Source organism: Aureobasidium pullulans (genome assembly GCF_000721785.1).
Source record: "Aureobasidium pullulans EXF-150 unplaced genomic scaffold scaffold_27, whole genome shotgun sequence".
Taxonomy (NCBI): Eukaryota; Fungi; Ascomycota; class Dothideomycetes; order Dothideales; family Saccotheciaceae; genus Aureobasidium; species Aureobasidium pullulans.
The window spans coordinates 257,872-283,717 of NW_021941047.1; the positions used below are offsets into that span (position 1 = coordinate 257,872).

At 49.7% G+C, this 25,846-nt stretch overlaps 10 protein-coding genes across 10 annotated transcripts; 4 read left to right on the plus strand and 6 right to left on the minus strand.

The window, feature by feature from the left end:
* Window positions 1-581: 581 nt before the first annotated feature.
* On the plus strand, window positions 582-1,904 carry M438DRAFT_359106 (uncharacterized protein; the record flags this gene model as incomplete). Its single annotated transcript, XM_029907309.1, has 1 exon — window positions 582-1,904. The coding sequence occupies one exon, from the start codon at window positions 582-584 to the stop codon at window positions 1,902-1,904; it is 1,323 nt and encodes a 440-aa protein (XP_029756346.1).
* Window positions 1,905-2,840: 936 nt separating this feature from the next.
* Window positions 2,841-4,217, plus strand: M438DRAFT_368940 (uncharacterized protein). The gene has a single exon (XM_029908074.1). It carries the CDS (start codon window positions 2,889-2,891, stop codon window positions 4,068-4,070), a length of 1,182 nt encoding a protein of 393 aa, XP_029756347.1. The 5' UTR covers window positions 2,841-2,888; the 3' UTR covers window positions 4,071-4,217.
* Window positions 4,218-4,466: 249 nt separating this feature from the next.
* M438DRAFT_326994 (carboxylesterase family protein-like protein) lies at window positions 4,467-6,433 on the minus strand. Its single transcript, XM_029903150.1, has 4 exons — window positions 6,247-6,433; window positions 5,594-6,194; window positions 5,475-5,542; window positions 4,467-5,418 (listed from the first exon to the last, which is right to left on the minus strand). The coding sequence occupies exons 1-4, from the start codon at window positions 6,382-6,384 to the stop codon at window positions 4,534-4,536; spliced, it is 1,692 nt and encodes a 563-aa protein (XP_029756348.1). The 5' UTR covers window positions 6,385-6,433; the 3' UTR covers window positions 4,467-4,533.
* A 697-nt stretch (window positions 6,434-7,130) lies between these two features.
* M438DRAFT_349184 (putative ATP-dependent RNA helicase) lies at window positions 7,131-9,858 on the plus strand. Its single transcript, XM_029906333.1, has one exon. It carries the CDS (start codon window positions 7,308-7,310, stop codon window positions 9,786-9,788), a length of 2,481 nt encoding a protein of 826 aa, XP_029756349.1. The 5' UTR covers window positions 7,131-7,307; the 3' UTR covers window positions 9,789-9,858.
* Window positions 9,859-11,099: 1,241 nt separating this feature from the next.
* On the minus strand, window positions 11,100-13,310 carry M438DRAFT_377780 (uncharacterized protein; the record flags this gene model as incomplete). The annotated part of the gene is made up of 3 exons (XM_029908755.1): window positions 11,100-12,263; window positions 12,314-13,176; window positions 13,229-13,310. 3 exons carry the CDS (start codon window positions 13,308-13,310, stop codon window positions 11,100-11,102), a joined length of 2,109 nt encoding a protein of 702 aa, XP_029756350.1.
* A 510-nt stretch (window positions 13,311-13,820) lies between these two features.
* On the plus strand, window positions 13,821-15,496 carry M438DRAFT_282245 (uncharacterized protein; the record flags this gene model as incomplete). The annotated part of the gene is made up of 2 exons (XM_029901293.1): window positions 13,821-14,134; window positions 14,188-15,496. 2 exons carry the CDS (start codon window positions 13,821-13,823, stop codon window positions 15,494-15,496), a joined length of 1,623 nt encoding a protein of 540 aa, XP_029756351.1.
* A 420-nt stretch (window positions 15,497-15,916) lies between these two features.
* On the minus strand, window positions 15,917-16,734 carry M438DRAFT_349188 (uncharacterized protein). Its single transcript, XM_029906334.1, has 2 exons — window positions 16,097-16,734; window positions 15,917-16,038 (listed from the first exon to the last, which is right to left on the minus strand). Exon 1 carries the CDS (start codon window positions 16,704-16,706, stop codon window positions 16,137-16,139), a length of 570 nt encoding a protein of 189 aa, XP_029756352.1. The 5' UTR covers window positions 16,707-16,734; the 3' UTR covers window positions 15,917-16,038; window positions 16,097-16,136.
* Window positions 16,735-17,880: 1,146 nt separating this feature from the next.
* Window positions 17,881-20,142, minus strand: M438DRAFT_119490 (uncharacterized protein). The gene is made up of 4 exons (XM_029898739.1): window positions 19,475-20,142; window positions 18,757-19,416; window positions 18,393-18,467; window positions 17,881-18,337 (listed from the first exon to the last, which is right to left on the minus strand). Exons 1-4 carry the CDS (start codon window positions 20,020-20,022, stop codon window positions 17,968-17,970), a joined length of 1,653 nt encoding a protein of 550 aa, XP_029756353.1. The 5' UTR covers window positions 20,023-20,142; the 3' UTR covers window positions 17,881-17,967.
* On the minus strand, window positions 20,143-21,225 carry M438DRAFT_119493 (uncharacterized protein). The gene is made up of 2 exons (XM_029898740.1): window positions 21,003-21,225; window positions 20,143-20,948 (listed from the first exon to the last, which is right to left on the minus strand). The coding sequence occupies exons 1-2, from the start codon at window positions 21,154-21,156 to the stop codon at window positions 20,263-20,265; spliced, it is 840 nt and encodes a 279-aa protein (XP_029756354.1). The 5' UTR covers window positions 21,157-21,225; the 3' UTR covers window positions 20,143-20,262.
* Window positions 21,226-21,340: 115 nt separating this feature from the next.
* M438DRAFT_327004 (P-loop containing nucleoside triphosphate hydrolase protein) lies at window positions 21,341-25,771 on the minus strand. Its single transcript, XM_029903151.1, has one exon. It carries the CDS (start codon window positions 25,700-25,702, stop codon window positions 21,458-21,460), a length of 4,245 nt encoding a protein of 1,414 aa, XP_029756355.1. The 5' UTR covers window positions 25,703-25,771; the 3' UTR covers window positions 21,341-21,457.
* Between the last annotated feature and the right edge of the window lie 75 nt (window positions 25,772-25,846).

Below are 25,846 nucleotides of genomic sequence, written 5' to 3' on the forward strand. Positions count from 1 at the left end.
GCGAAGACCTGATCGTACGAGTCTTCAGAGAAAGACATTGCTATTCTGGGAGTAGAAAACATCAGCCAGTTTCAGTAATCTGTGTCATCAATTCGCCCTAGCAACACATGTAGGCTGGAAGGCTCGAAGCCCAAGATAGAAGATTGGCTCAAGTCGATGTGCGCGGCTTCTTGTCATAATTTTGAGCTTCCATAGCTCTTGATACGATGTCGAGAAAAGCACAACGTAAAACTGAAGAATTTAATCCGACAATTACTCTTCCTGGATAGCACTTCCGTCCCGAAGGTCTTCAAGCAAGTAGAAATTCGAAACGCGAGAGATGGTTGGACGATTTCAGGATTTCGAAGCGCTTCAGTCCAGGAAGGAGGGCAAGTGTTGTTGACACGGTAGTCAAGGGTCTGTCTCTAACCTTCCCTCGGACGCTCTCCATTGCTCCTTCTTTCTTTTTATGCCTCCAATACGCTTCGTCCGGATCGCCATCAGCCTCGCATCCCCGCTTCTCTTCTTTGTCCTCTCCGCTAGAACCATTCAGTCGAACATCTTGCATCACGAAATTATTCATTGCGACCCATTACTCCATCATGAACAAACTGCCCGCCGAGCTCAAGGATATGGTGTGCAGCTTTTTGACTCCCTATCAGCTTAGACCTGTCCGTCTAGTCTCCAAGGCCTTCTATCAGGCAGCAGCTTTACACTACAAGGTCCCCAGAATCTTCCTTTTCAACCACCCCAACAGTCTCAAAGAGCTGGACAACATCACAAGCCATCCAGTCTACAGAGATGATATCACGACGATCATCATCGATCCCACATCAATTCCGAAAATGAAGGACCAACATGATTGCGTCCGCAATATACCCGCTGTTTGGCGTGTCCCTCGATGGGAAGACTTTGCTCCCCCTCCCCAAGAAATATTCAATGGAGTGGATAGAGTGCTCCAATTGTTTTACGCGGCTCTCGGTGCAACATACATGTACGACAAGGCTTGGGATGACGCCATACTCTCAGAGAGCCAGGTTGAAACAACATGGCAGACTCACAATGAGGTTCAGTCCTACCAAGAGAGCACCAATGTGTCTGCGGTAATCTGCAGCAAACTCCAACTAGCTTTCAATTGCTGTCCAAAGCTGAGGCACATCGTTCTTACTTCTGATCATCCAAAGTACAGTGCAGGAAGCAACAAGAAGCAGAGCATCTTCGAGAACGTCATTTTAGGTACAGATTCAGAACAACCTAAGCCTCAACCTCGAATTGGCCTCGACGACATACTGCCAGTCGCTCATGCTGGGAGTTGGCCTGTTGAGACGTTGACGATATACAACATAGAGTTGCGCAAGTGGACGAGTCAAACCGTGATACTATGGGATCTTTTGCATCTCCGCGCGTTGAACGATATAGGCCACTTTCATACTGCGCTCTTCGATATCATGAACGTTGCTCCGAACCTAAAGACTCTGTGGGTACGAACCAACTCATTGGATGATGACATCCCTTCCTGGGGGGGGATTCTGCGCAACATCCACCTGGCACATCTGGAAGAGCTCTTCTTTGAGTACATTTATTTTGACAAGGATAATCTGGTCGGCTTCTTAGTTCGCCATGCCAGTTCTTTACGCTCGTTGGCCATGCGAGAGGTAGTCATATCTGGAGGGTGGCCCGGATTACTAAGAAGTTTGGGACATCAACTGCCGAACTTGAACAAAGTTTCGTTGGACTTCCTGACCGGTCAACAAGCAAATTATGTCGCCTGGTATAAGGATTCATTCATGATCGACGCCGAGTCTTTCTTGTTACATGGAGGGCATTTACCTGTTGAGCAGTTCATCCGGAAGAGATATGAAAATGATTTCCATAACCCCGACAGGTTAGTGAGAATTCAGATGGACATCCCACCCGGGCTCTAGTCGGACTACGAGTATTTGTTCGTCAGTGCGATCCGATAACTCGCTGGCTCGAACCTCGCAATTTGGAAGGCCGAGACTGAGAGCCACTTGCAGAAAGCAGAGGATGACGAATGAAGAAGCTGAGTATGCCGGAGGGACAGACGAGAATGGAAGATGGCGTGTTTCAATCATACTTGAACGGAAGGGTATCATCACAGCAAGGGCATCATCAGTCTGCCTAATTTGTCTATCGTTACTACTATCCAACGCCCATTAAAGCCATGCTGCCTCCATCCGAAACACGTTCCAACAGCTCTCTCCAATGTACCTGTAGATGTGGCACTTCATTCTTCTTTGAAGGTGAGTCACTTGTTATCAACCGAGAATCTCCTTGCTTGATTACCAACTATCGCACAAAGAAAAGGCATATACTGTGGTCCCTGACCGATATATCAGACCATAAGGGATGATCGAAGTTCGATGAGTGATGGCCAGTGGCGACTGTGTCAAAGGTAGATACGATTTTCCCTCCATGTGGCAATTTCATACATGTAATGGTATTTGGATTCCAGAATCCATTGCGAGACATTGACGCCTTTGAGACAGACATATGTGAGACTTCACGCGGTGAACGATTCTTTCTGGGTGAAACTGCTGAATCGAACACTGACTTTGTCTCTGAGGACACAGCATTGAAAGTTCCAACCTGTGAATACAAAGTCCCCATCGTCACTTCCAAACTCGGAAACTCCGTACACTTCCTTTGGACTTCATTCGGTTTTCTTCACTAGTGTCGAGCTTCAACTATTCTCTGCGCACAACTGAATCGCGTATTACGTGGCTACCTGGATCATACAACCCACTGTAAAGGTTACCTCCTTTTGTGGCCCGCGTCAAAAATCAGTGACACATATACAGACTGCGATAGTTTGTCGTCTCCCGGCCTTCCACTTCACCTCTCTCGCTCTCGCCCCGCCTGCAATTGAACAGCAGCAACACATCGCCATGGACGCACTACCGCTGGAAATCAAGGAGAATATCTGCAGTTTCTTGAGTCCAAGCCACTTGAAGCCGCTCCGTCTGGTTTCCAAAGAGTTCGCATCTGCCGCCATTCTATACTTCATTCCCAGGATCTTCCTCTTCAATCATCCCGACAGCTGTATTGAGATGAATGCCATCCTCAGACATCCGGAGATTCCCAAGTACATCAACACTCTCATCGTCGACCCTAGCCCCGTTCAATCGCTCGTGGATTTTTATGACTGGGTCGAAGGTTACAATCTTCGCAAAGGAAGACACTTCAAAACAGAGCTTGAAGAAAAACGTAAAATCTACAACACACTGCGGATCAACCAAGAAAGTGGGGAAATTGGCAGGTCCATGGCCTCGGCGGTTCGCACTGCCTTCAGCAATTGCCGTAACCTGAAGAACTTCATCCTTGCATCGTTTCATCCCCCTAACGTTCTTCGCAAGCGTGATGAAGTCTTTCATGGACTTCCGCTAGAATATTCGCTGCACCCTGTGACCGTCGCGGCATCATGTTTGCCCTCATACGAAGGTGTAGCCGAGTCTTTGCAGACCATAACCATCAAGAGCATTGAACTCAATCAGTGGAATGGTGGCACCTCACGAAACTTACGACACCTACGTGTCTCCCTGTGCGAGAGCAGACCCAGTCCACGATTCGATGCAATGATCCACTCGGCGATACATCTCGAGACCTTGTGGATTGAGTTCCCATGGATGCATGACGGTCTCTACAGTCTCGACAGCTTGCTTCGAGGCATACGATTGGAGAAGCTTCACGAGTGCCTGCTGTTCTCCGTTTCGGTCAGCGAAGATGAGCTTGTGGACTTCCTGCTTCACCACACGCAATCGCTACGCACCTTCGGCATAGGTGGATCGCGTCTCCATGAAGGAAGCTGGCCATCCTTGTTTCGTCGTCTGTCGTGCCAAATGGCGGTTCTAAAGCAATTTGAGACAGTGGGCCAACTGCTCGTCAACCAACGTGAGTACACAGGAAGCTACATGGCCGCGGTCACGAAGTTCGTGTTACGTGGAGGTCCAGAGCCTGTCGAGACGTTTCTGGAGGACTTTCCGCATGACGAGAATCGCCCGCGCATCATCCAGGATGTGCAAGATGGTCTTTGGAAGGACTACGATTGCATGATCAACCGATTCTGCTAGTCGCCGCTGGCAAGAAGATAGGAAGCTCGTTGCTAGTGTATCCCTGATATTAGCGTTGTCGAGTCACTGGAGAGAGCGGGAGGGTAACAGATATGGCTGGATGATGACACTGACCTGAAGGCTGGAGGTCATTAGATCCATCGAAGCATGGCACAAACGCCATACCAACCACTGACCGATGATCCGGCATTGCTCCGAACACAGAATGGAGGGAACATCTCAAGCCAGCACCACAAAGGCAATGGAAGCTGATCAGACGCAGAAAGGGTCACCTCGAGGGCTGGAGGTACGGAGGAGAAGAATAACTCAAAACTAGTTACGAAAAGATGAATGACCCGAAACGACATCTTCTCGCAAGTAGAGAGCCACATGGAAGAGAGAACAAAAATTATCATTAGCTCATATTCAGTATGCAAAGATTCCTGATCCGCCACAAGACCCAACTATATCCAACAATGCCCTACTAATAGAAAAGACCCTTCTGCCACCAAGCGCATCTAGCACTGGCAGCAGGATCTCTCATCGGTCCAATATTTCTGGGCCCCAAAGCCAGCACGGTGGCATTGCTTCCATACATGGGGAAGAAAGGAGCACCTCTCAAATTAGGGTTACCGGTCTTTGCAAACTCGGTGATGTACTCTTGCATGGCGATGGCGACGGGGACATTGGTTACGGTAGAGCTTGCTGAGCCGTTACCGTTGTAGTACGTGTATGCAATATCCTGACCGTGGATTGAAGGAGGCACGTTGAACAGATAGGCGTGAGTTTCATTGTTGTAGGCCTTGTTCAGCCAGACTGCATTGCAAGTGAAGCTGACCTCGGACAAGATCGCCTCCGAACGACCAATCTGGTTTGTGTAGTTTTGAGCTTGGCTGCCGTCGAAAATTGGGGGGTAGAGAGTTTCGGTGATGTAGTTGAGTGTTGATGGCATGTAGCTGAGGGCCGGGAAGCTCATGGTCAGAAAGTCTCTAAGTGCTGCATCGCTGTTGATGAAGGGAGAGGTGAATAGCAGACCTTCGGCTGCGTTGTGACCGGTCATGATGGAGACGTTCTTGTCGAATTGGCCACGAGCGAGTAATTGGCCGGGCAGTGCAGGTACGAAATCGCCATCTACAGCGGGTCCGTAGACGAATTGGCCATAGGTTGCTGCAACGACTTGTTTTGCGTTTGCAGCAATAATGGCAGACGAAGGCAATCGGCGTGCTTCAGCCAAGGTGGATACGTTTAGCAAGGCGAGGAAGTCGTTATACACACCCTCCTGTGTTGCTGGAGAGACAACAGGGAAGAAGCCAGGTGATTGAGTTACTGCGCCTGCAAAAGGAACCGGACCTTTGTTTCCACCGTAAGCCTGTATGATGGTCAGTTTCGTGAAGACGGTCTAGATCAGCAAAAGTGGATACTCACAGTGATCTGATGCATGATTGAACCTCCTCCCGCACTTTCACCAAACACGGTTACATTTTTCGGGTCACCTGTTTCAAAATCAGACAAGAATTTTCAAAAGACCAATTTCGGCAACCCACCTCCGAATAGATGGATGTTCTCCTGCACCCAGTCCAGAGCAAATCTCTGATCGTGCAGACCAGCGTTTGCTGTAGCGTTCTCCTGGAAAGTGGGACCCGAGAGCCAACCCATAGCGCCGAGACGGTAGTTCATGGACACATAGATGACGCCGCTAGAGTTGTCTGTTTGAGAACGCTCGAGCAATCCTGCGGGGTTACCAGATCCAGCCTTGGACCCGGCAGTGTATCCACCTCCGTAGATCCAGACCAAAACGGGGTGCTGCTCGTTTGAGTTGAAAATGCCTTCCGGGACCATGACATCGAGGAAAAGACAATCCTCGCTTTCTCTGGGGTCTCTCGCTGGGGCTGCAGTTGTGTTGCTGGAGGTGGTCAGGTTGAAGTCAGACATAGTAAAGTTTGTCTGTCCTAGCAGGTATGCTGGGATGAACTGTGCAGCAATGGCATTCCAGGCTGGGTTTGCTTGAGGACAGATACGGCTGACGCTACCAGTTTGGACTTGGGATCGGTTTACAGAAGGAGCTTGAGGCGCTGCAAAACGGAGGTCGCCAATTGGAGGGGCAGCATAACGGATGTTGGAAAAGTTGTAGTAGCCTCCAGTTACCTACATATGGTTAATGATTTGTCTCTGGAAAAGCAAGGAGCATTGAACTCACATTGAATGATGAAGCCTGCTGACGAGCATATCCAAGGTCGACAATAGGTAGAGCAGCAGACGAGCTCGAATTTTGGGCAGTTACGACTACTGATAGTCCAAGCACTGCTGCTGCAGTCAAGTGGGAAAATGCACCCATACTGATTGTCTCTTCACGATTCAAAGCACAATTGACACAAGCGAAAGACTGCGACCACGAGAGGAGAATAAAGAAGCGGGCATGGGAGCAAGCTCTTATATGGCGCTTACCCGAGCACTCCGGAGCTGTCAATGGCTAACTTAAAATGATGAGCTCATGGGCGACTACGAGCTAAGACGGGCACTTCTGGATACGATTTACGAGACTACGAAGCGACTCAGTGAGGCTTGGTCCGTCCCTCGGCATCTCTCGATATGAAGCCATGTATGTATACCCCTCACGTCGGCCGAGGGAAAAGAAGGAAATAGTTACAAGCCATGGTGCTTAGCAATGCATCTCATGAAGTCCTTGCTGGCGAAGTTCTGGCCAACGAAGGCTGGTGGTGAAACATGAACATGTGACAAGATGGATATGGCTTTCAACATCCTTCTTGGCCTCAATTGGAAAGGTCTCAGTATGATTCACGTCCGAGCATTTCCAAGGTGACGGTGGAACACGGCAGTGATCAGATCCGGATCAACGTCCTCGATGTCCAGTGGGCTGAACTGACACGGCAAGCCAAGTGCGGGGATCAGTGTTGTCAGCAAGAGCGGTCGATTTTCCAAGTCAAAGCAGGATGCGACGCGTCAGCGGCTTTAACAAGCTTCGAGACCAACAAGCGACACACGCGACAGGGCGATCAAAAGGCGATCCAAAGAGGAAGGTTCTTCGACCGCAACTTCGCAGAGACAAAAAGGACCCTGGATATGTTTGTGCTCTGCATCGCGCTTGTCGCGGCAAGTTCGCGCTTCGTGGAGAGGGCTGCCATGTCTTGGCGGTCGCCGAGGCTTTGGAGATTTTGGGAAATTTTGGAAGCGTGACCATCTAGGTAGATCGCAACTTCTCGAAATATATCCATTGCAAGGATCCCACAAAAATATACAATGAGTGTGACCAACGAATCAGGCGTGTCGCAGGGCCAAAAACGCAAGCGAGAAGAGAAGGACGTGAACAACAAGAAGTCACCAGGCGATAAACCAATCTACAAGAACTTGCAGCTCGCCGAATCACAAAAGGACGCTCCGAAGAAATCGATATACAAGAACATACAAATCGCCGATACACTGAAGGCACAATCTAAAGCAAAGAAGCAACGCCTTGACAAGTCGCAAAGGCCACAGCCCAAGTTCAAGAACCTGCAAATCGCCGAGCCGCAAAAGACAGAGTCAAGAGGAGCGCAGAGCGAGAAGGCACAGGAGAATCAGTCGCAAAGGGAGAACACAAGAGACAACAGAACACACAACCCGCTTGCGGCGCGACAGAACAAGCTACTGCAAGTGCGCCAACAACTCCCCATCTGGCCAGAAGCCACAAACATCCGCAATGCACTTCTCGAAAACCACGTCTTGATCCTTGCTGGTGAGACTGGTAGTGGTAAATCAACCCAGGTCCCGCAGTTCCTCGAGACTTCTGTATGGTGTACTGGACGCATCGCCGTCACCCAGCCTCGTCGTGTCGCTGCTGTCTCGCTTGCTCGCCGTGTCGCCGATGAGATGGGCACACCACTTGGAAAAAGCCCGCAATCTTTGGTTGGTTACAATGTGCGTTTCGATGACAATGTCGGCAAGAACAACAGAATCAAGTTCCTGACCGAGGGAATGTTGTTGCAAGAGATGTTGAGAGATCCTGCCTTGACTGAATACAGTTGCGTCGTTGTCGATGAAGTTCACGAGCGAAGTGTCAACGTAGACTTGCTTCTCGGTTTCCTGAGAGGTCTTGTAACTGGTACAAGTGAAGCGGTCAAGAAGCGAAAAGGCAAGCCTCTCAAGGTTGTTGTCATGAGTGCTACAGCCGACACCGAGAAATTGAAGGATTTCTTCGGCGAGGGCTTCGAACAGGTGCCAGCCAAAGGCAGCATAACTACTTTTGGCGATGAGCCAACGAGCTCGACAAAGGATGAGACACTGGTGGATAAATCGCAAGAACTCTCCACTTCAGCCTCAGGCAAGATTTCAACATGTTTCGTCGAAGGCAGAATGTATCCCGTACAAACAGAATATCTTTCTGAGCCGACACGAGACTTTTCAGAAGCAGCCTTGTTACAGATCTTCCAGATCCACCGCAAGGAGCCCATGCCTGGAGACATTCTGGTTTTCTTGACTGGACAAGATGTTGTCACCGATCTACAACAAGCCATCGAAGACATGATTCCGAACGTCATCACCAGGGACTCTGGTTTGCCTAAACTTGTTGTCCTACCACTTTTCGCCGCTCTTCCTCAGGCTCAGCAACAAGCTATCTTCGCACCCGCCCCTCCAAACACACGAAAAGTCATCTTGGCAACCAACATCGCTGAGACATCCATTACTGTACCTGGTGTTCGCTTCGTCGTTGATAGTGGAAAGGCCAAGGTCAAGCAGTTCCGTGTTGGTCTTGGTCTTGACTCGCTCCTCGTCAAGGACATCTCAAAGTCATCCGCAATCCAACGTCAAGGTCGTGCAGGAAGAGAAGCAGCCGGTAAATGTTTCCGCCTCTACACGAAGTCCAACTTCGAAGCTCTGGAGAAGGACGCCATCCCGGAGATCTTGCGATGTGACTTGAGTTCTGCCGTGCTCACGATGAAAGCGAGGGGCATTCAGGATGTCATGAACTTCCCTCTTTTGACACGCCCGACAAGAGAAGCCATGGAGCGCGCATTGCTACATCTCCTTCAACTCGACACGTTGAAGCCAGAAGATGGAGATATCAGCGATCTGGGTCGCAAAATCGCAAGACTGCCCCTGACGCCAGCTCTAGGTAGAACAATCATCGCAGCCGCCAACCCCGAAATGGGCTGTCTTCTCCCAGTCATCGACATCGTAGCCTGCTTCAGTGTCGAAAACATCTTCCTCGAAGTCAAAGACCAAGACGCCAACGACGAAGCCAGAGAAGCACGGAAAGCGCTTTTCCGCCGTCAAGGAGATCATTTGACCCTCCTCACCGCCGTCCAAGCCTATGCCTCCGAACGCACCGATCGCAAAGCATGGGCCCAAAAACACCTCGTCTCCCACCGCGCCATGCAATCAGTAATGGACGTCCGCAAGCAACTCCGCGCCCAATGCCAACAAGCCAAACTCCTCAGCCCCTCGGATCTCGCCAATGCCGAAGACGATCTCGACACCATCTCCGAATCCACCGCCGACAATATCCTAAAATGCTTTTTACGTGGTTTCCCGTCCAATGTGGCCAGACCGATCCCAGATGGAAGTTACAGGACCATTGAGGGACATGTGGCTGTGGCTATTCATCCCAGCAGTGTGCTTTATGGTAGGAAGTTGGAGGCGATCTTGTATAACGAGTTTGTTTATACTAATAGGACTTATGCGAGGGGTGTCAGTGCTGTGCAGATGAATTGGTTGGAGGAGATTTATGCTGCGCCTGCGTAGATTGTGTGGGTATGAAGTACAAACATACATAATAGAGTAAATGCGTTGTCATGGAGTTTGTTTCTGACACTCTGGTCTCGACTACTTTGTTTTGTAAGTGGTTGTTTTGTGATGGTTGAAGAGATTTGGTGATGAAGCCTTCGATGCCCTCGATGCCTTCGGTACCTTCGACACTGACCTAGAAGCCATCGTTGTTGCTGATCCGTGCGTGCATGCCAGGGTGATACCACAAACAAGCATTGCGAGCATCGACAATGAGATTGTGAAGCAATCACACATCTTATAACACTTTTAATGAGCTTCACAAATACTTTAAGCCGCGAAATAATGTCCATGATTGCGGTCTAGCCATCTGTCCATTATTGCGGCTTCTACGTTAGTATATCCATGTGCGAAACACCTTGTTTGGAATACTGGCATAATTATTATGCAAAGCATACAGCATGTTCGGCATGAGCGCATAACACGCCGGTAACTAGTCGGAACGTATATAAGAGGTCTAGCAATAGCGCAAGAGTAGCATAAGAGTTAGAAGAGAGGCCCGAAAGGGTATTTAGTAATGCATCGCTCGAGTAGAACGATTAATATGTGTGAGAATATTCTAGACAGGGTTGCCCCATTATCCAAAAGTACTTGATCTAATCCACATCATCTTGAACGTCACCCTGTACACCCGAAGATGCTTGAGCCTCTTCGCGCTGCGCCTTCTCCCTCGACTTACGATTCTTATTCTTGTTCTTGTTGTTTCTCTTCTTCCTGGCCTTATTCGATGATGGGTCAGCGGTCATGCCGTCGCCAAAGATACCTTTCATATACGCGGTTGCTTCGGCGAGGGTGGTAGTCTTCTTGTACTCGACAATCTGCGCCGGGGTAAGTTTGGCTTCCATCTCCAGGATGTTGCCAATGCCACCGTAGAGACTATTGCCGCTTGCGTTGGCTCCGTGGCCTTGTGCGGAGTCGATCATGGTTCGTGAGTCCTTGGGCAACCTGGATTTTGGTCCTAGTTTTGTAAGCAATGACTCTCTTGTCGATGTCTTTATCGGTGAAGTGTCCAGGGAATTCCCTATCGGCTGCGCGTTTGAGGAGTAGTCATTCCAGGCTGTTCATCAAGGCTGCAGTCTCAAAGGAACTTCTGCCGGCAGAGGCAGTTGATCTCCTGCCTGTGGTGTTCGAAGACCCTCTGTTGGGTCTGAACGGATCAGCTTGAAAGGCATGAAAGATATGAAGTAATGACATCGACGGGTGTCGGCGAAGGGTGTCATAGTATACTAGTACATTATTTGAGTAGAGTTTTGAGCTACCGTATGCTCCTCACATGCTCTCGAACACAGGATCGAAATCCATTGAACCCCAGCCGTATCCATTATTCAGTGTCAAGTCGTCTGTGAAAGACTGCCAATTGAACCAGGAGCCTTGTAGAGGATCGAGCGGTGCGGGATTCCATCCCTGATTGATGTCGACAGTCGAATTCATAGCCATGAGGCCCATTGCCGATGTCGTGTACGCAGACAAGTCGTCCAAACCGTTGCCTGTTGGCCCTAATAACGTCGTAGTAGGCGGCACCAATCTCTCCTGACGTTTCTTTTGCGCAATCCGCATCAACTTCTTTATCGGCCTCCAAAGCGGACCTTGGACTCCTTCCGCGATTTGGCCAGAGAGTTCGTCAAAAGAGACAAGTGCGATGTTCCACGCTCTCTCTAAGCTCTGCGCGTCATATTGATCCGGATTGCATAGCTCTGCAAGCAGAACGGCCAAGCCATGCCAATCCACGAATCCCTTGATGACCCAATGCCATGGCTCGGTGGTTTCGCTCAACAGCCCGCGCTTGACCTCAAGTGCCTCCACAGCAAGAAGCAAGATGTTCAAATGCTCAGGAGGAGGCAGTGTCAGATCAGGGTGTCGTTGAAGTGGTCGTACGGCATACAATTGCGCGCATCTGATGAGGACCTTGGTAAAGCTGATGCACGCGAAGCGGAAGACATCATGTCCTTGGATATGTGAGAGAATGTCTTCGTCCAAGGTGCGCTCAAGACTAGTTATTGCCTCTTGTCTTGCACTCCACGAGCTCTGAATTGGTGTGGCCGGTCTCTCCGCCTCTCCTGGAAGTATCCAGTTGAGCTTGCGTAAGAGCCAATTGCTGTGACAGTGAATTGCGTAGAATACCATGCTGGTACAAGGCCCACTACTTGGTGGAGGTGCGCGGGCATCGAGTGCAAAGTCTGAGTCGATACAATTGGTAGGAACCTTCGTCGTCCAGCCGTCTCCTACAATGGCCAGATCGCTTCCTCGGTCCATGGCGGCTTGGTAGTCCAGTGCTTTTAACGTAAACCAAGTGCGTCGACGTAGTTCAGCTCGGCCCCAAGGTAGTGAATTGTAGGACTCTTCCCGATGCAACTGCAAAGAGTGCGCTGTTCTCACCGCTAGAGATATTAGCATCCAACTTTGCTGATCGTCTTGATGCGATCTCAACGCCGCCTACCTTAAGTTAGCGAGGAACATGCTCATGGTGCGATTTATCAACTTACGATATAGAGCAATAATGCTTGAAGGGACACCAAGCTGGGAGTCTTGACGATCTCGACTTTTGCTAGATACTGAAAGGTGGTCTGTTGCCATTCGGTTCTCAAGACTTCCTTTGTCTTGTTGAAGGCAAGCAGGCAATGTGAGTTACTGATACTGCATATGCAGGCATAGAAAGCGCTCGCCATGAGGGCTTGAGTGCCAGGGCTGTCTGCCGGATGTCCCAAATATGGTTCCTTTGCAGTCAAGAGCTTCTCGAAGCTGGGCATATGTACAAATTTTAAGATGTAGTCGACATTTCGCCGGAAGATCCTAAGGTATTCTACAATATCATTGTCGGACACGACCGGGGCGAGAGTAGTGGCTGGCTGGGAGGTGAAAAGCATATCTTTGGGAGTGGCGCCGCTATCCGCAGACATGGATGGAGGGCTTGAGTCGATTTCTTCATCTTTATCGTTGTCGTCGTCTTCGTTATCGAGTACTGCGTGAATATCATTGAGTTCGTGAGCCAATTGAGTCCAGAGAGTCGAGCCTAATGGCCATCTTGTAGTATCTGGAGTTGCCTCTCGTGAGTCATGCAGTGGTTGCCTCGAAGTCGATGGTCCAGAAAAACTCGAAGCTCGCGTCTCGCTCTCGATTTGTGTCTTTTGTGTTTCGACTTCTACACTCGTGCTATTCGGTACCAGGCCAGAATTGAGAGACTGAACAAGGCCTTCCAGACGGTTGATTCTATTGCGTAGTTCTGCATTTATGCCTTTGCGACCTCCATTTCTCCCACGAGGCAACCTGGCGCGAACGACAGGAACACATTCCTTTTGAGCCGTCACGCAGTTCGAACATGGATTCTGCTTGTCACACTTGATCTTACCTAGAATAGTTTAGAGAAGGAATTGAAAGCAAACATCAACCGACTGACTCACGTTTCCTGCACAAGGTACACGATAGAGGCACAGCGCCCGATGCCGTGGGAGTGGTAGACTGTTTTGTGTGGGCGGACTCCATGGATACTGGGGCGAAAGATGAGCAGACAATTCGGCCTTCTGGTCGAGCACCTTAGAAGACTTGACAGGGCCTGTTCGTTCAGGCAGCGACTATGCACGCAGCATCATCGATTCGCAAAGCATAAATCAATGCGTTGAGCACAGACGTCCTGCATCCTTCAAGAAGTCCATGTTGCATGTGATTGGCAGCAAAGACAGCAACACAATCTCCTGCTTTACAAGGATTATGAGGCTTCCAGCGGTTTCCTCAACCATGATGATTTTCTCCTCTGCATTAATTCCCATGTACCCTATACCGGAGATGGTTTCCTTTCGTAGCGAGTCGTTGGCCCCCTGACCGAGGAAAGTATTAGTGCTTGGCGACAATCAAGTCAACCTCGGCTCCTTTGGCAGCGCGTCTCCCCCTGGGTCATGGTCACTGGAAGCTTGTTCTCCTTAACAACTAACCGGCCCCTTCCTGTTGACCCTCTTCTTGATGAAGCGCAAAGGACTCACTTGATCGCCGAACAATATGGTGCAGTCATCACCTTCGTCAGCAGCCAGTTCGGCTTCTAGTAGCAACCGACAGAACCTGGACCCCGTCACCCGCAATGCGCTCCGTTATACCGTCAGCGCAAAGGAATATGAACTGCTCCATCAATACCTTGTATCGCGCGCCCCCTCAGTACAGAAACGTGCTCTTCCGCCAAAGAAATATGAAGCCATTGTAGAGAGCAAGCACGATGCCAGTATCTCGACAGTACGAGCGAGTCTGCGCGTCTTTATCACAGCTTATTTGGGCCTGAAAGCATGGGACGTGATTTCGCGCAGACTGCGACCATCACCGTAAGAGTCGAACTAGTAGCATCTATCATTTATATCACTAACGATCCATGTAGTCAAAATGCAAAGAACGCGAGCTCGAAAGCATCCCACCTCCGCATGTCGGCCTCGTTATCTCTGATTCTACTATTCCACCGTCTTCTGCATCGCTTCTTCCTTCGTCTTCGTGCTTCGTTGCTTGAGCCCTCGGCTCGCCCCTTCCGCCGTCGTAATCCTCGTATCAGTCTCGGTTTGACTTCACGATATACTCCTGCTGTTGGCGCAGCGCTATCCGGACTCTTCCTAGGCGTATGCCCTGCATCACAACTACGTATCAGCGTCGCAATCTACGCCTTTAGCCGATCACTTGAATTCGCATACAATGCCGCCGAAGACAAGGGAATCTGGGGGAAGAAAGGAAAGCCTGACTGGGTAGGGAGCTGGATGCTGATGCCTCTGGCCTGTGGACAACTTCTGCACGCTTTCGTCTTCGACCGCGAATGCTTCCCCGAAGGTATGGGCAAGTTCATTCTGAACCGAAGCCCAGAGTACATCCAGCACCGCCCGTCTACATATCCCAGCGACAAGACCTGGCCTGCAACTTTCGACATCGTTGATGGTCTGGCCGACATCTCGCGCCTCCGCTGGCCATCTTTCGTCTCTCCCATCCTCTTCCCTGCAGCAAAGCAACATCTACACGCCTCTATATCCCATCTCTCGCCAATCACCGCTCCAGCGCACCCAGCAATCACGAACACCTCTTGCGCTTTACTACACCCCAACGACCCATCATGCATGCGCACATATGTCAAATACTTCATCGCCGCCTTCCCTACCACCGCTCGCTTCTTCACAGCAATCTACGCTGTCTTTGCCCTCTTGTCCTACAAATCCTTCCTCCAAAACCCCATGCAGCAACTCAACCACCTAGCCGCAAGAATTCTCCGCATGTCCCTCTTCATCACCGGCTCCATCGGCACTGCCTGGGGAACCATCTGTCTATTTGCAACATACCTACCTCGCAACACATTAGCCACACAACGCTGGTTCCTCAGTGGTCTCCTAGGAGGTCTATGGGCATTCGTAGCCAGAAGAGGGCAAAGAAGTAGTTTCATCTACTCCGCTCGTATGAGTCTGGATTCATTCTGGAAGGTTGGCGTCAAAAGGGGTTGGTGGAAGGGTGTCAAAGGTGGAGATGTCATGCTTTTCGCCGCCAGTCTAGCGCTTATTGATGCGCTTTATGAGACCCAACCGAAGGCTGTCAGAGGTGCTATGATTCGTAAGGGTATGGGTGTGTTGAGGGGTGAAGGGTGGGTTGATCGTACCGCTACTCAGGAGGAGCAGGGTAAATCTACTTCTGAAAGTGTAGAGAAGAAGGAGGAGTAGAGTTTGTCTCTCTATGTGATACTCTGGAGCAGAGTGCGGAACGAATTATGAATTGGATTACGAAGCACGAAGTTTTGTATGATGGTGGTTTAATTGCACTCTTTGCTTTTTACTAAATTCGCCATGAAGAAAATGATGGAGAAACAAAGGTTGTATGAATGTAAGTCAAGGTCGAAGAGATTGAGCAAGTCAAATCACTGAAAGTTGTCAGAAGATTGTGGAAGGTCTCTTGACGTATAGACATGAAGAAATGCATCTTCGTGTGCTTTTCTGATCACAAACATATGAGATTTATGATGATGAAAACTCTGCAGATCTGACGTGAGAAAACAAGCGGGCACAAAGCGTTTTGTACAGCGTATACAACGATGGTACAACTCAGGAAAGAAAATCACGTCACGAAGAAAAGTCTGGGAGTGAGAAGGTATGGTATAATATGATTTGACGGGGAAAACTCGTAGCTGAAGCAATTTGTCTGACTTGAATCAAGGAGCAAGGTTCTTAGAAGCATCTCTGTTGTGGAGTAAGGGTGATGTGTCTTTCTGTCGTTCATCAGAACTGTCAGCTGAAGCAATGTGATAGGATGACCAATCTTCTTACCTCGTTCTGTCATAATATCAACTTCATGCGTCAAGGTAGTTCACTTCCAGTGAACAGAGAAGATGATGTGTTCTCCAGTGGACCACTTGTTTTTGTAGAAGCCTGCCAAGAAGTAACGGCAGGAGTCGTTGGGTACATCTCCATGATAGTACCCGCAAAGCTCCTTCATAACATCGAGAACAGTCACTCCATGCTCTACCTCGATCTCAACATCAAAGACCGATTTTCCAAAGGGACTGAGAGTGAGGGACGAGACAGCGGGCTCTGTAGCATTCTGAGTGGCAGCAGAAGTCGCGGACAAAGGGACAGTGCGGTAGTTGGGTGAGCCGCCAGGCTTCTCATCGACGAACAGAAAGCCAGTGTCCTCGATCTTGGAACGGCAGATGTAGCTCAGAGACCTAAAGGCGGGATTGATTTGGAGCTTGTTGGGGTCGAGAGTGTCTTCGAGTGAGGGTAGCTTGGTGCGGAAGAAGATCTTGTCGAAGGCGGAATGCTCAGTGATGGCCCTGAAAGTTTTGCTGGAGCGCATGCATCGGGTCAGGTCATCGAGTTCCAGATGGGAGAAAGTCTCCACCATCAACTCAGTAGGGAGGTCGTTTATGTCAGGCATTGTTGATGAGTGCCGTTGAGAAGAGCGCGCGATGGTCTGAAGTAGAAGAGTGGCACTTGATTCCGACCGTTGAGGTGAGAACAAAAGTGGCCCAAACAGAGGTGATTGTGGTTGACAAACGCGGTGTCGGACACAGAAGGAGCGATGCGGATGGTTCTTGCCTTTCGTTGTCAAGCTGTCTCAACTTGAAAGCACTTCCTTTTTCTTACACAAGCGTATGCCTCTCACAACTGATAGCGTAGACAATCGTACCAGAAACGAACCCCCTCTCCCTTGCAGAGCTCTTCATGTGTTGGTCAAAAGGCAAGATGATTTTGACGATTGGTTATCTGTCTACTGAGAGCCAACACCTGCACGTACTCTCTTTGGACAATCATGTTGACATGAACCCTCCGTGCCTTTTTATGGCTGTTTGAAAAGATGTCTTGACCTTGAGTGTGTCTTTAATAGGACTGGGAGCCGAGACTGTACACCTTTGGCCAGATACAAGTTCTTCACATGCAGACTGCAGAAGACTTGCTATTGAAAGCGCGAATCAAAACAAGTGATACTCCGATTTCCTTCACTTACTCCCAACCCCTTATCAATCAGCCCACTCCACTTACTCCCAAGAAGATCGGAGGTTTAGCCCAATGGGTTAATCTCATCAACTTCTGATAAACCTCTCCAAATCTGAGCATAAATAGAATCCAGGGGTGGTGAGTTCGACTCCCACCCTGGTTGGTCGCGTTGATGATTTGGTCGAAAAGATGTTTCCCAAGTTAAGTCCTGGTTTTTTGCTCCTTTGTGTGCGCCATGTTTGACTCCAGAGAATGTTGCTTCAGCCCAATCTACTCACTCCCAAGAAGATCGGAGAATAAAACTCTTGTTCGACCCTCCGCTGTGTAGTCTTAATTTGGTACCAATTCAAATCCGAGCCATGATGACCGTCATCTGGTGATATTGATCAAGGAGACAAGAGAGGGTTTTCCCATCGTAGCTTCGGCTCTGGCTTTTTGCACTTTTTGGATGTACATGGTTCAGGTATGTGTGATGATGTGACGCAAGAACGGTGGGTTGTGTTTGGTATTTGGCTTCTGACTTCTTGATATTTGCATGAGCTCTTGATGGAACGGCGCGCGATCCTGTCCAATTTTCTCTCTTCGCGAGCTCTATGACCCAGCTCATCGTGTGTGTAGGGTAAAGAGTGCATTGTCAACCCCAGAATTCCAACCGATGGCTCTTTCCATGCGACTGTTCACCCAACTGATATCTGCCTTCTTCACAGAAGTTCCAACCCCCTTTCGGCCTCTTCCGTCAACTTCTCAAGAACAGCTATATTGAACAAAAACCTCAAGAACTCAAGAGAAGGGTCGATCTTGTCATAATATGCTTTCAATTCTGAGAGCGTCTTCGTTTTGAGTCCCGCGTTCAAACCTTCAATGACTTCCCCAAATCTATCAGCAGCGCAGTCGGCTTCATCCTGCATCAAGGCCTCCAGGGCACTAGCAGGAGAAACGTCGTCCAGTGTACCGGGCTGTACTGAGCCCGATTTGGAAGAAGACTCTGACTTTGTCGAAACAGGACCGAGAATTTCAAAGCTAGGGGTTGTGAGGCCCGTGTTGGCGCCTTTGTTGTTGTTGAAGGTGTCGCTGTGCAAGAATCATTCAGTTGGAACGCTGTTTGATCAGAATGGTATGGACTCACTTCTTGGCTGAGCTTGCAGCAGACTTCTTGCTTTTGGAGGAGTTGGAAGACGACGAACGGCCGAACGGTTTCTTCCTAGGAGAAAGTCAGCATTGAAGACTCCACTTTTGCATGTATCGTCATGCTTTTCCTTCGAGCTCGTTGATGACTTGTTACTCTTTGAGAAACCCAAGGGCAACAGACGACGAAGCAGGTTCATGATGGTGTTTTTGCTTGCAGATTTGAGGAGTGCGTACGAGGATGGAAGAAGCTCAATGATTGGTAAAGAAAGAATTTTGATTCAACGAAGGCAGAAAGTGTTACCAACTTTCACTTATTAAGAAGTGCCGCCCAACACAATTTGGCTTATGAGAACTTCACTCACAACAAAGCACCGAACAACCACGATACCACAGTGCTAATTATCAGCAGCACAACAAGCAGTTGCATCATGAAGCTCAGGATACGGCTCGCGACACTCCAGGCATCCTGTGGCGGCGCGCCCGCCATTTTCGTGTTTGTTTGTGGGTTCTTTGTATGCGTGGACTCCTGCTGTGTGCTCTCTGGTTGCCTACTCTCTGGCCGCGTTTGCCCTACCTGTACGTTCTCTTGCTGCGTGGCCGCCGTCTGCACATCATTTGACGGTGTGTCTTCTGGCCTCCGCCTGGTCGTCCTCCGCTTGGTCGTCCTGCGTCTGGCCGTCCTCCGACTGGTCGCCTCCGCCGGATCGTCCTGCGTCTGATCGTCCTGCGCCTGGTCGTCCTGCATCTGGTTGTCCTGCGTCTGGTCGTCCTCCGCCGGGTCGTCCTGCGTCTGATCGTCCTGTATCTGGTCGTCCTGTGTCTGATCGTCCTGTATCTGGTCGTCCTGTGTCTGGTCGTCCTGTGTCTGGTCGTCCTGCGTATCCACTTGAGTAGATTCGCTCCGAGTTCGAAGCAACGGACTGGCATATGGGAGTCTTGCTGTTTCAGTCAACCCTAAAGACTCGAGTTTCTCTTTCTCCGACTTGTACAAAAGTTTCTCATGACCCGAAGTAGGGCGGACGCTTCAGAAGAGGTCAGCCCAAAGAGAGAGATTTACGGGAAGAGGATTTTGGGACGAACTTGGCCTGCTGCACCATATCGAACCAAGGTCTTTGACCCATTCGTCGTGTCGACCAGTGTCTGAATCCATCTGAATGGTGGGCAATTCTCAGCCACCCGAAACTAGGACTTGCAATTTCTTTGAGTGATGTTTCTGGTCTTGTCGGCGAAGTGCTGGCAACATGGGACTTGACACGTCTATTCAGGAGCTCCGTAACAATCTCCGCCCTTGTCCAGATAGTCATTCTGACCATCAGCGCGGGCGAGGATACTTTGTTTGAGACGAAGGTGTAGATAGTGAATGGAAACTTCTGGTCGAGAAGGTTGTTGATGACAAGGGTTGAGAACTCATCTAGACGTCCGTAACTTTTGTTCAAAACGTCGAGTAACTCAAACGGTTCATAGTCATCCTTTGGATTAGAAAGACGAATGTTGAAGGGACGGAAACGCGTTGTGCTGTGGGGGCAGTAGTGTGTGCAGTCCGATGAGTTGGGCGTGCAACTGGAGGAGGGCATGATTTCTCCGTCCAGCAGTCCTAAGAATGCATTGAGCGTCTTGTCTGGCTCCATGTTGATATAGTTGATGAATGTCGATAATGAAATATGGTAACGTTGTGATTGGAAAGCTGACGGAGAAGAAAGACAATCGAATATATCCAGTCCAGATACTCGTCATGGAAGGTGCGATTTGGCGTTCAACATTGGCATTACATCAGCCATGGATTCGCACCTTCTCTCTCATAGAGCAATACACAGTACTCTCCAGAGCCAGCTCTGCGTCCAGTGAGAGTGCACCAAACATCACCCCAGTCACCACCGATTCGACACATCTCCATTGCCATTGCCATCACCATCCTCATCCACATCCTCGTCAGTCTCAAAACCCTCAAGCTTCTCCTTCATCTGCCCAACAGAGTTCCAGCTCAACAAACTCGTTATAGGCCCCATAGCAGGATCATTAAGCAATCTCCTAATCGCCGCTTTTGAAATGTTTTCATCATCCAACCAAATCGCAAAGGCTTGGTCGAAGTCACTCGTAAAGTCCCCTATTGACGCCTCTGCTGGTGGAAGAGTGTAAGGATAGCCTCCTTGTTGTCGTCCGGCCAGACTCCGTAGAATGCTGTTGCCTGGATACATACTGTATCGGCGAACACCCATACCCCCAAACACTGCTGAGACAGGACGAGAACCTTCCCGTGGTAAAGGACTGGGATCCTGATATATCCCACTCGCACTGGCGCTTGCCCGAACGTGTGGATTAGGCAGTGATACCTCTCCATCATCTATCCTCTTGCGTTTCCTGTCTTCCGCAAAAAGAATATCATCACTGATCCTGTTGCCAAGATTGTTGATAAATTCTCTGGTCGGAGGTTTGTCTCCCCAAATGTCTAGTTGTCTTTTCATGATGCCGATATTCTCGTGCTCGATGGAGGTGAGACGTCTTTCATTCGGGACATAATCATAATGTATCCAGAGCTTGTCTTGAGTCTTGCGATCTAGAACCACTGTCAGAATCCACGGAGGCCGAAGGGACATACATTGATATCTACCAGTTGGATCCAATTCCATGGCTTGGATCTTCAAGTACGCGTCTCGATTTGAATCACATATGCGGCGGTGTTTGACCAACGCTTCTGAAACAGTGTATGCTGAAATGCATGCTCTGCATCGAAACTTGTAGGGATTTTCGGGTTTGGAAGACATTGTCTTTGTTGGGTGGTGTGGTTGTGAGTGGTTGTGTTTGTGAGGGGTTGTGGTTGTGAGTGGTTGTGGTTGTGATCGTGGTTTACTTTGACGCGTAAAGTGGGTGGATGTTGGAGCGAGGTCGGCACGAGTTGCCTCCCTTGTGAGAATGCATGAGAGGACATCAAACACAAACATATTAATCATTCCATATCGTTTCAGTAGCAACATAGTCTAGACAGCTTGTACGAGCCACAGCTATACAAAGGCAACAGTCAACAAGAAAGCTATGTTACAAGAATACCCATAATGAAGCAATAATTCATTCATCACTGTCATCATCAACAACCTGTCTCCTCCTAATCAGCTGTCTGCGAACGGGAGCAGGTTCTTCCTCCGCCATGCTAGACGGTCCAAAGTCCGGCAAATCCTCTTCACTCTCTTCAGCGATATTGTCTTGTGTGAACAAATTACTGAGTCTGTTTTTCTTCGGAGGCTTGTGAATATGCGGCTGAGAGCTCGAGGCAAACTCAATGGGTGCATCGCTTCCGACAACAAAGTCGTCGAGCTCGGAGTCTGCTTCGTCTTCTTCCATGCCATGACCTTCTTCGCCAGAGGTATCCGCTGAGCCGAGGTCGATGCCTTGGGTGCCGAGACGCATGTGTGCAGGCGTGGGTTCTGGGCTGGATGCCGAGCCTTCCATGTCAGAGCTGTTTCTTGTAGGAGCTTGTTTCTTCGGACGGCCGCGAGATTTGGGTGTCTTTGCCACAGGAGCTGGCTTGGGTGCCTTAGGCGCCTTTGGAGCCTTTGGTGCTTTTGGCGCTTTGGGGGCTTTCGGCTCCTTTGATTCCTTCGGAGCTTTGGGGGCTCTCGGTTTGGCGGGTGCTCTCTTTTTAGCAGGTTTGGCGACTGGCAAGTCATCCTCTGACAAGTTTACGATAGTCGGGTCTCCTATCATCTCAGATACATCACCTTCCAAGTCTGATTGATGAAAGTTGTCTTTGAATCCCTGAACGACATCTTCGTTCATGTTGCCCAGGCGTTTCATCAAACTGGAAGCTGCCAACGAAGCTCTACCATGCGTGATGAACTTGGTCGATCCAGGAAATGAGCTAGAGAATCTGTCCAGTCGTGGTAGGCCAACCGTGGGGGCTGCGCCGTCTGCATCTTGAACGTACTTGTATTTGCGATCAAGCTCTCGCTCTTGGATCTTGTTCAAGCAGACAGCGTCCAGTGATGGAATAGCAACTGTCTCGATACCTGGCGGAGGACGGAACATCTTCTTGATTGAAGCAGCAGTTGCCTTCTTGGCTTTGCCTTTTCCACGAGGTGCCAATTCTTCTGCGTCCTCATCGTCCATTCTTCCTGCTGCAACGAACCCTGTTCGAACATTGTCAGGCATATGGAACTTTTTCGGCGGTGCTTTCGGAGCTCTTCCACGACGTTTCGGTTCAGGAAGCTCAGCTTGCGAGTTTTCCACGGGTATCTCGACAACTCTTCTATCCACAGTCGGTTGAGTTTCTCGTGGAAGAATGCGAGGTGATCTATCGTCATGGAAAGTGAAGTCTTTGCCAGATGCGATCATGCCTTGCATCTTTTCGTAGTTGTCCTTCGCCTTTTCGAAATCAGGCACCTCCTTCTCGTTCATCAACAACAGAACAATATTACCCTTGCGCTTTCTGCCTGTACGTCCCATGCGCTGAAGCATTCGAATGGGCGAGGCAGAGGCATCGTAACACACAATGAGGTCAACTTCACCAATATCAAGACCTTCTTCACCAATGGAAGTAGCGACTAAGGTGTTGTATTTGCCCTCCTTGAATTGCTTGATGACCTCCAGTTGACGTTTCTGGTTCATACCTTCCGAGTTTTTGGAATCTGCTTGACCAACAAAAACATGTGCCCTGATCATGGGTTCGTTTCTGTTCAGAACACGCACGATCTCCTCGGCACTGTCTCGATAGGCTGCAAAAATCATGATCTTGGTAGTCGAAGGCTGACCGCCTGGAGCCTTCGCTTTATCATCGGCCTCAAGGAAGTGGTTCATGACCACCAATCGGAGATGTTCAAGCTTGGGATGCCCAAGAAATTCGGGGTCGCGAGTCCAGGTCAACATCATGTTCATCATCTTGGTGAAGTTTTCGTCATCACGAATTTGTGCGCCATATTTGCCCTTGAGTTCACCCCCATCAACCTTGTTCCTGAATTCAACCATTCCATTGTAGAAAGGGGTGATGCCATGGAACCTGAGCATTGAGATTGAATGACCGAGACTTCCAAGCACGACAAATATACTGTTGACCATACCCTTGACAGATTGTGGTGCCTTCTTGCCAGCATCAGTCATGAACCATTTCCTTCGAGCTTCAGTACAACCGAACGCCGTAAGCTTCATCGGATCCTTGTTCCAATAGGCATTTTGACTTGCAAGCTTCAACAGCACAGGACGGATAGCATTTGAAGCAAGCTCCATGATAATTTGTTGTTCTTCCGAGTAGTCAAACTTAATGACATCAATGTCGCGGCTGTGAACATATTGTCTGATGTCCAGAGATGTTTCTGTACGGATCTCACATCGTGATATGTCCAGACCGTCAATGACTTGCTGTACTGCTGGGACGTCCGAGCCTGGTGTGGCAGTCAAGGCAAGTACACGGAAGCTCGTGTTGAACCGGCGAACGAACTTGATGACCTCAACATAGGCATAGTTGCCAGTGGCGCGATGAGCTTCGTCAACAACGATCAATACAATTCGCTTTGGATCGCAGAGACCAGTCTTGAGGTCATTGATGATTGTCTGAGGAGTCATGAAAAACACTCGTTTCGTCTTCCATTCTTCTGCTCTCAAGCCAGGAGAGGTCTCGCCAGTGAGCATGACGGTCTGCGAGCGAGGGATGCCTACGATGTTGAAACAAGCATCAACCTGTTGGGCAACAAGGGGCTTTGTAGGTGCCACGAAGACGATTTGCGCGCTTTCTGTCCAGCGGAACCAGTTCAGCATAATAGTGGCCGCAATGAATGTTTTACCAAGACCAGTGGGCAGAGCGACCAACAGATTGTGAAAGAGGCCTCGACTGACGATGTTGAATTGATAGTCACGAGTGGTTCCCAGGTTTGTAGGATAGACCCAAGTTTGTGTAGCTTCATCATTGAGCTTGTGATGGGTTGCTGGTTCTCTTTGTGTTGCCAATGGCCAAGCATGCCTCTTGTTGGCCTGAGTAGCAGGACCCATCGGCACAACTGTCCCTCCAAATAACGTCTTTTGGACCAATCCACCACGCGGAGGTGCGAGATTTGGCTTCGGTGCAGGCACCGCTGCCTTCGGAGGCGATGAGGATATGCAAATCGGACCACCAAGGTTCTTAGCCGGAGTCTGATCATCGGAGTCGAAGGCGTCGGATGGTAGGTCTGCAAGCTCATCTGCAAAGTCTGCAAAGTCGTCGACTGGCACTGGTCGGGCCGTTGCTCGTGATGGAGCTATTGGTTGTGGTTCTGGGGCTGTTGTTCGTGATGGGGGAAGGGGTTTGGCTGCGGTTGGCTCTACCGGTGATGGACTGCGAGTAGGTGATCGGTAAGGTACCACTGTCCTTCTCTGTGGGACATCTACGTCCAGCATGGCAAGATCCTCGGTATCAAATTCATCCTCGCTAGATTCCTCCACGAAGGGCTGCTTTTTCGGCACGTTATTGGCCTTTCGTGGCTGTTGGTGGTCGGCTACCAGGCCCATCAAGAGTTCTGGATCAATGTCATCACTGAGATCGCCCCAGACATCTGACTGTACAAGTGGGGTCGTAGTAACCACATCTTGCAGATGGGCGTCATCCACGATCGGCTGTTTCGTGTGTATAGAAGGAGCTGTCGGAAGTGCGTTTCCTGCTGGCGAAGGGCGAGTCTGGATATCATCGTTCCTTCTCAATGCGGAATGATTGAGAGTACTTTTGAGTAATGACGGCTGGCGAGCTGGCGTTTGAACTACCGGCTTCTGCTTTGTAGCCATAACATCCTTCTTCCAGATTGGGCCTCTGATACTCCAGGGAGCAGATGACTCCGGGGGCTCTTCGTCAGCAAACCTGTCTGCTAAAAGATCTTGCATTGCCGGCACATGAATGCGATGCTTTGGTTTCACGGCTTTCGCGTCTTTCTCATCCTCGTCGTCAAAGTCTTCAGATCCAGATCCTGTAGATGTCCGTTTTCGTGAATTGCGCTTCGGTTTGGTGACACTTCTTCCTATGGCATCATCCGAGTCACCAAGCAGACTCTCATCGTCTTTGATCTGAGCCTTTTTCGAGACTCGTGGCTTTCGCTTGGGTTTTGTTGCAGCGACCGGAGGACCAAACGCGTCTTCTTCACCATCAACGATAGAATCTTCGTCCGTGATCTTCTTCTTTGTGTTCGTTTTCTTGGTTACAGCTGCCTTGCGAGTAGTCGGTTGCTTCTTGGTCTTGGCCGCCGGTGTTACAGTCGTTCTACGTCGCTTTGCAGGTCGAGGAGACGAATCAAACTCGTCATCTTGAATCTCATCATGACCTGCCCTCGCTCCTCCATCAACATCATCCTCGGAATCCATAGTCGAGTTGGATCATAAAGTTTCGAAACCCGCCACTTCGATGGTCGAAAGGCACGCGCCGGGGAAGACGCGTCGACGCAACGGGCTTCGGCTCGAGCTTCCCGCTTTGTCACATGCCATTTTTCACAATCCACCTTGACTTAT